At 37.6% G+C, this 8,749-nt stretch overlaps 2 protein-coding genes across 2 annotated transcripts; one reads left to right on the top strand and one right to left on the bottom strand.

The window, feature by feature from the left end:
* The first annotated feature begins 210 nt into the window (after positions 1-210).
* On the top strand, positions 211-3,423 carry LOC107784215 (putative disease resistance protein At1g50180). The gene is made up of 2 exons (XM_075235879.1): positions 211-234; positions 532-3,423. Exons 1-2 carry the CDS (start codon positions 211-213, stop codon positions 3,421-3,423), a joined length of 2,916 nt encoding a protein of 971 aa, XP_075091980.1.
* Positions 3,424-4,484: 1,061 nt separating this feature from the next.
* On the bottom strand, positions 4,485-8,118 carry LOC107784248 (uncharacterized protein At2g34460, chloroplastic). Its single transcript, XM_016605350.2, has 5 exons — positions 7,954-8,118; positions 7,620-7,820; positions 6,947-7,066; positions 4,918-5,190; positions 4,485-4,819 (listed from the first exon to the last, which is right to left on the bottom strand). The coding sequence occupies exons 1-5, from the start codon at positions 8,080-8,082 to the stop codon at positions 4,655-4,657; spliced, it is 888 nt and encodes a 295-aa protein (XP_016460836.1). The 5' UTR covers positions 8,083-8,118; the 3' UTR covers positions 4,485-4,654.
* Between the last annotated feature and the right edge of the window lie 631 nt (positions 8,119-8,749).

Genomic DNA, 8,749 nt, shown 5'->3' with positions numbered 1-8,749 from the left:
TGTGGTTCATACCTGAGTTTGGTTGTCTACCTTTAGGAAAGTATTTATTTCGTGTCAAAAAAAGTTTGGGGTAATAGGATCCCACAAAAATAAAGTGTGGGGTTGAAAATATATTTTACAAAGTTCGAAGCACAGCGACAAGATATTGTTCCGCAAAACTAAAGAGAGAAGCAACAAAAAAGAAAAAAAAAGAGTGAAAGAAAACCAGAGATGGCTGAAGCAGCAGTTTCCTATGTATGAATCGATATTATTCCATTCCAAATCCTTCCCGATACCTCCCAAGGAAAATCTCGAATTTGGAGCAAGAGAGTGCAACAATCCTTTCCTTTGACACTGGTCCCGTAAACGAGTGAAAAATACCTTGTACAGTTTCCCCTTTCCCTTTCAGCCAGTCCAAGAGTTCAGTTCACTCGAAAGCGGGTAGCCATTAAGGAAAGCGGCTGTTGGATATTTGGTTTTAACCGGTTGCCCCACCCCTTATAGTAAGTACTGGTGAGAGGGAAAGAGCGCTCCTGCCCTTTACCCAAACAGTACAAGAATGGCAATCCACCTATTGGTGTGCTGCTGCCCTCAACCGACCTGATCGTCCCAATCCGGTTGATTGTTGCAGAGCGGCTTTTTGATCTTCTCAAAGAAGAAGTAGTTTTCCTGAAAAATGTCCAGGAACAAGTTGAAGGAGTGGGAAACGAGCTTGTTCGGATGAAGTGTTTCCTGAAGGATGCAGATATGAAGCAAGTGGAAGAGCAATCCGCAACAATCCGCAACTGGGTATCTGAAATCAGATCAGTTGCCTACCATGCTGAGGATGTGATTGAAATATTCATCTACCAAGTTGCGTCCCTAGAACGAAAGAGCTTCTTCATTAAGTGTGCCCTTTTCCCTAAGAAGCTATTTTGGCTTCACAAAGTAGGGAAAGAGATTGAGTCGATTCAGAGCAGAATTTTTGAAATATCCAACAGCCGGGAGAGATATGGCATCATGTCATATCAAGGGCTCGGAATTGGGGAAGGGTCGAGCACAACACGCGAGAAGATGCGTGAATTGCGACGCTCCTCTCCTTTGGTTGCCAATAAGGATGTTGTTGGCCTAAAGAAGCATGTGAACGCCGTCGTGTCAATCCTTCTAAAGGAGGACAAACGGCTTCGTGTTGCTTCAATTGTGGGTATGGGTGGCCTCGGTAAGACGACTCTTGCCAAAGAAGTTTATAACGAAGCTCACATCAGAGACCAGTTTGACTGTCAGGCATGGGTTTATGTATCCCAAGATTATAAACCCGCGAAGATCATCAAGGAACTCATTTTACAACTGGCAAATCCAGAAGAAGATAAAGTGAAGATTGTGAAAACAATGGACAAATTATCAGTGGCTGGCTTGGAGGAAATGCTCCAAAGGCGCTTGGAAGGAAAACGCTATCTGATTGTTCTTGATGACATCTGGACCAAAGAAGCATGGGATCTTCTTGCTAGGTCATTTCCAGGCAATGATAAGTCAAGTAGATTGCTACTTACCAGCCGCATAAAGGAGGTTGCTTTGCACGCAGATGCCCGTACTATACCGTACGAACTTAAAGTATTGAACGAGGAGGAGAGCTGGGAACTCTTTCTCAAGAAATCATTCCCCGAGGAAAGAGAGTGTCCAGAGGACTTGGTGGACTTGGGGAAAGAGATTCTGGAAAAATGTGATGGCTTGCCACTGGCAATCACTGTTATAGGAGGCGTCTTAGCTGGGAAGAAGAAGCAAAGAAGTGAGTGGGAGAGGCTAAAGAGAAACCTCAGCTCACACCTTGCAGGAAGCCAAACTTATGGCGTATCCGCAATTTTGGCGTTGAGTTATCATGACTTACCTCCCGACTTGAAATCTTGCTTTCTCTATTTAGGCCTTCTTCGAAAAGACAGAGACATTTCTGTGCAGCAGCTCAAGAACCTATGGATTTCCCATGGTCTTATTCATCAAAATCTGGGAGAACAACAGAGATTAGAGGACATTGCGGAGGATTATCTTGATGAGCTCATTGGCAGAAATATGGTTCAAGTGATCCTTGTTAGAGCAGATGACAGAGTTAGAAGTTGCCGGCTCCACGATCTCCTGCGAGACTTTTGTATCATGAAAGCAAAGGAAGAAATATTTCTCCAGGTCCATGATCAGAATGCAGATAATATATCTACCGTCCTGTCTGATCAATCTCGACACCATGTCCTTTACTGTCCACTCGAGAGGTACGATTATTTGGGAAATTCAAAAACGTATATAAGATCTCTTCTGTCCTTTGATTCATCATCTGCTGAACCATACCTTGATCGTATTTGTACAAGTAGTAGTTTTAAACTTCTCAAAGTGCTATACATAGACTCTCCTGGTTTAAAAGTTATCTCAGATAGTATCGGAAAACTATATTCCTTGAAGTACTTAGGCATAGGATGGAAGACACGCATAAAGAAGCTTCCCCGTTCGATAAGTCGGTTGAAAAACTTGGAAACGATTGATATGCCCATGTCTAGGTATTATTCTGTGCTGGTTCCTAATGTCTTGTTGAAGTTAGAGAATCTGCGGCATCTACTTGGTTACATAAATTCCCCGAGCCTATTGAAGATTGACCTACCCAACAATCTCCAAATTCTAGGCAGCATACCTGCTAAGCACTGGATGCATAATGAAAACCTGACAAGAATGACTAATCTCCAGAAAGTTGGTTTACTCATTCAAGATGATCATGACCTAGACATGGATCGATTGTGTGATTCACTTGCGGAGCTTAAAAACCTTCAGTCCTTGTGCTTGGAAGTAGAGGGTAGCTCGCAAATTTCTCTGGTTGCTGGTTTATCTAAGGTGAGTCATATTGTCAAGCTTAAGTTGAAGGGACGACTAGCCTCAATGCCAGCTCATCCTTGTGTATTTCCGCACAACCTTTGTCAGCTGACTTTGGTGAACTCCAAGCTCCATCCAGATTCAATCCAAGTGTTGGAGAAGTTAACCAACCTGTCAGTTGTAAAACTAGTTAACGCTTTTGATAAAAGGACACACTATGACAGTCTAACAATATCAGAGAATGGGTTCCGTGGGCTCATGTTTCTCAGGGTGGAACTACTAACTATGACAGAAATGAAGCTAGGGAAAGGTGCAATGGCAGGACTCAAACGCCTGCAGATCTTCGACTGCTACTCGTTGAGGATGCTCCCAGAAGAGTTGATATCATTGACCAACCTTGAGAAGCTGGAGATTCGAGGAATGCCTGAAGAATTTTGTGCTAGGCTTCAAACTTCAGATTTTCACAAACTTCAACATATTCCCAATGTTGTGGTTGGACCTCCTAGTACAAATGAAGATGAACTGGAGATTCTTGCTTTGCGTAATGCGATCAAGGTAGGGTTTATGGCATATACGGCAGCATTAAAGTTCATTGATGAGGGCGAATGTCAATACTGATTGATTCTTTTTACTAGTGCCTTTTTGGTTACTACTGTATTTTTCTTCCACCAAGGAATGTGATTACTACCAGTTCGGGTACATGTAATTCTTTTTATAAGTAGGGATTATATTTTTGGTCCATCAAATGAAAGGGTCGATCATATCTAGGTCTTCTTTCTGTTTTTTGCACTAGAATTGAGTGTATTTGGTACGGCGACAAAAAATTCTTAAGAAAACGTTTTCTAATGTTTTAAGTTATCTTACGATTTCGAAAATGTTATCTCCACGCGAACTCTTTCCTGTCAAGATAGGAAAAGAGACAAAGTCATTCTCTTTTATAAGTTTTGCAACTCTTATTGCCTGTTTCAATTAATATTTAGACGATGTTATTAACCTGTAATACAAAAGTACCGTCTGAACATTTTCTGCTCTACACCAAGTGCGGCACTTTACAAATGGATCAGATATTGCAACTATTCCTATTCGATGGTAAAGCTAACTAGAGAATATCCTTGGTTGCAAATTCGATTTCATTATAATTTCTGGTATACAACGATAGCCACGTCAACTTAGCACTATTTATCAATTACACGCCTAAACTTGGAGTCAAACCTTTTGAACATCTTAAGTTATCATACATGTGCCTATTGTTATATTTTTCGTGCTTTGTGCATGTTGTTTTTGCAAAATATTTTTGGGAAATATATTTTTAGTCTCTCCCAAAAATAATAGCCGGCAAAATATATATTTTTTGTATATATAATAAATACATAGGTATAATTTTATACACCTTAGCTAAGCATTTAGTTTCGACCGACTGGCCAATTTTGTATTTTGGCCGGTATTTTTTTGCCTTCTATTGAAAAACCATGAGATTTGGTCTTGAAATTAAAGTAAGCCAGAAAAGGTAGCTTTAAGATTATAAAGTCCTAATTAGCAGACAAGTTTAAGAGCATGCAACAAGAGAGGAGCTCTCTTTTAATGTTTTAATCAATTCACTTCCAACTTGTAAAACTTTGGATTATTAGGAAATATTACGACGACGCAACTACAAAAAAGTTTCAGGTTTCCCTGCAATATAACAAAACAGTGTTCAACTACAGACCTTTAACCATTGTAAAAGCACAAGAACCTGAGAAAAGTGAAGGATCTTTTGTTACAATAGAATTGTTACATTGGGGTCTTCATTCTTCAAGTAACTATATTTATAAATAATGTGTATAAACTTAGAAAACATCATCTTGACAAGTTAGTGCTGTTTTATGGAACCAAATAGTTCCTCGAATGAACGTTTAGGGGCATCAGTACGAGCTACGATCTCCACGACTTTGTAATGAGATTCTGGATGGAGTAATGCCTCAACTGCTACTTCAGCTACCTGATCTCTAGATATTGAGCCTTCATATAGGGTATCCTACATTATGAGGAAAAACAATGAGCATCTTAGGAAAATAAGGTTGACACATATATAACTAGACATGGAAAACAACAATGAGAGCTGCATATTACTACCTCTTGTTCCATTACAATGTTTCCTTGAGGTGGATCATTTCTTAGCCCACCAGGCCTTACTATTGTGTAGTTGATCCCAGATCTCCGAATATATTGTTCAGCTTGGAGTTTTGCTACCAATGTCAATCCAAGAACATTGAGAAATACATATGCTGGATTAAACAATTGGCCCATTTCAGCCCCATTGACCAGAATGGAGCTAATAAGGATGAATCTTTTAACACCAAGTGTTCGGCATGCTTCAACAAGGTTCACTGTCCCAAAGTTATCAACCTAAGAGAATGAGTATACTAGGGGTTAAACAAGTAGAAGATAATGCAGCAAGATTCAATAGATGGGCCAACATGTCAACCTCAATGACGCGGAAGAGCTACGAATATCTGATAAAATTTTGCTTCATAATTTACTAGAGTAATTAGTATAACCAAGGGAAAGTCGTGAGAACAATGATCTGGATAGAAAAATATCAACAGAGGCGCTACTGGCTATAAAAGAGAAGGAACAGAATAGATCTAAAATACAAATTTAAGGTAAACTCAAGCGGTGGAAACGTAAAGGTGATATGTTTCGCACTCTATACATCTTTACGGGAAGTTCAGTTTTTTTCTTGAAAGCAAACGAAAAGCCTCTCAACATTTCTAGTGCCTTGAGCATTCAACACCTAAGCAAACATCAGAACTCAATGGCTGTTTTTCTTTAGAACGTTCGAACTCAATGGTTGTTCCTTTGAATCCACTAAATTTTTGGCCATTATATTTTATGCTGCTTTGCAGAACCTCAATTACACGATTTTCAATCCAGCTAAAGGCTAGGGAAGGAAATCAAGTCTGGTGTTTTTATTTTACAGGCAAGGAATTCTTTCATAAAACCTGAAACATGAATTGCAGTTTCAATAATACCTGGTCTTCCAATAAGTGGTGGAAGATTATCCCAGGATGCATATGGTGGACCATTCGGAAGGAAAGAAACAATAGATGTTTTGAAGGAAACAGCAACTCCTTACAGAAGATTAAGATGAACTGTCTTTTTTTGTTTCACTTTTGGTGTAAGGAAGATTTTGTACAGGATTTTGATTCAATGATAGATATCATAGGATCCCTGTAGTAGGAGATAGAAGATAGCTATGGTTTTTGTTCTTTTTAGATATCTGTATAGATGGCTTTAGCACAGCCTTCGTGCTACAAATATATAAAATGTTACCATTCTCAAAAAAACAACACTTGGTCTTCTGACAGTAAGTCTGTTCTGAATTCAACCTAGTAGGCCTTAACCTACTTAACCATGCCATTCATGATTCCTGTTCTCCAGGCGCTATAACAAGGATTCTTATGGAGCTATGGCCTTAAAAGTGATATTGGACCTAAAATGTCTGTATTTGAAATTGCTTTGAGTAAACCTGGAACTAGTTTAAAGGGTGGTATAACAGGAAGAAAAAAATAGCAACAAAAAAGAAAAAACACAATTAACACCAACAATCCCACCAGAGAAACAATTGTTAGTACTTGCCTGGTTTCTGAGAAAAGAACGAAAATGTTCTCCATAAACCAAAAAAGATGAAGTCTTAGAAACATGAAACTGTTCACTCCTCCATTTTTCTTTTCTGGAATGTAACAAATCTTCAAGGGAATAAAGTTTCTTTAACGCGAAAGAGCAAATCTACGGCATTGAGTTTCAGTAGCATATCTTGTGGTAGCATATTCACAAAAATCTCCATTGTGAGTTTTAAAAGAACAAAAAATACTTGGTATAATTTCTTTCAATGCCGAAGAATGAGCCCATGGCTAGCACCCATTTAAAACGTGTCATCATGTTAAGAAACTGTCTAACTGAAATAGAATTCAGACTCTTAACAAGCCCAACTGGACTTCCTTCTTTAATTGTTTGTGTTGTGTGTGTTTGGTTCTTTTATTTTTCCTTGGATCAATATGCATATCCTGTAAATCATGTTATCATAAAGAACATCCAAACAGATCAATCAGTATCTCTTTCAAACTACATATGGTAAGTATGACCAAGGTTGCTAACTAACCTTCCATGGAGCCAGAAAATCCAATGAACGCCGAAAACCTGTAGCACATATTACTGCATCTGAATCATTGCCAATGGCATCAGCTAGCCTTGCTGATCCCTCTGTGACATCCGCTTTAACCTGAAAATAACATAATAGAGTTGATTTCACGTAACAATAATTCAAAAACTTAACTGAACATTATTACTCCAAAGTTAAGCTATTCACTTACCTTTCTTCCTTGATCTTTTCTATACAATTTGCAATATCAATTGCTCAGAGGGTAAAATGTAATCACCTTTATGCTAAATGATCACATTTTAAAAGTTTTGAGGTAATCTCCAATTTTAATCCATTTCAATTTAAACTAAAAGTATTACCTGAATACACCGACCAAAACAAGCTATTTCAGAGGATGAAGTATAAGTAAGAAATCACGAGAGAGAAAAAAGATTACAAACTTATTCAAAATGAAGGACAAAAAATGCAAATAGAATTGGACAAATAACCCAAAATATATTAGATGAAATGTAAAGGCATTTCCCCTATTAAACTAGGCCTCATTGCAAAATCCTCTCTGTGCTTAACATTTGACCTATATAGTACCATACTTTACTGCTTAATCATCTACTGATTGAGCAATTATCTATTAATTCTATACAAAATTTTAAAAATAAAATAAAACAATACTCACAATCTGAAGGTCAGGGTTTGGACCCGATAAGATTGATTTAGCCTTATCAATATCAAGAACCCCAGCCTTGACAGCAAAACCCTTAGCCAAAAGCTGCTCAACAATCCTCTTCCCAGTGCTCCCAGTTGCACCTGCAACAAATATTCTCTTCTTTTCACTGATACTCACTTCCTCTTTACCTTCAATTTCACTTCCTTCTATCTGTGATTAACAAAATAAGAAAAACCAAGATGACAAATAACCCCAAATAGCAGAAGTTCATTTTCTCAGAATATCACGAAATCTTGAAAATTGCAAGTACAAAGTGTTAAACTTTTTAAGAGAAGAGAGTTACATTTACTGCTCTGAGATGAAAAGAATGAACTTTGTTGTCAAAGAGAGTAACAGAGTGCGGTTTAGAGGTAAAAGAAAAGGTTTGAAACAGAGAAGTTCTAAGGAAGCAAAGACCAGTGGCAGTAGCCATTGATATTTTCTAAATTGGGGCCGTGGCAATTAGTGTAAGTTTTCAGTTATATTGCCATTTACCGGACATTATACTTCTCCAACTTGCTTGGTCCCAATTGCCCATGAATCATTATCTTATTTTATTTGTTCTTACGTAATAAAAGCAATTTAGTAAAATATAAACAAGAAAGAAAAATAGTGAAGGAAGAGATTTTTTTCTTCAATTGTGTTATATTTCCTATTTATTATGCGATTTTTATATAGGTATGAAAAACGAAGAATTAATATTGTAAAATAGTGAGTGAAATGACCACTATTGAGTGGAATGATCACTACATAAATATGTCATTGAATATGTCATTAAGAATTTGAGAGGAAGATCATGGAAGAAGATCATGGGGAAGGTTATGGAGATAATAGAGAAGAGTAGTGATCATTACTCCTTTGGTGGTGATGGACATCCACCATAATTCAAGATTTTATAACACTTGATGTTGGATTTTATAACACTTGATGTTGGGCATACTTTCATATGTTTCGATATTAATTTACTCGCATTTTACCGCCTTTTGGTTATATTTGATATTGAATACGCCCAACTTAGCTTAAATTATGGAGTTTTATATTTATTTGGATTTTAATGGATAATGTAGGTACTTTGAAGATGAAATTTGGAGCAAAATAAA

Source organism: Nicotiana tabacum, chromosome 17, assembly GCF_000715075.1.
Source record: "Nicotiana tabacum cultivar K326 chromosome 17, ASM71507v2, whole genome shotgun sequence".
Taxonomy (NCBI): Eukaryota; Viridiplantae; Streptophyta; class Magnoliopsida; order Solanales; family Solanaceae; genus Nicotiana; species Nicotiana tabacum.
This window is presented reverse-complemented; position numbering and strand designations above follow the sequence as displayed.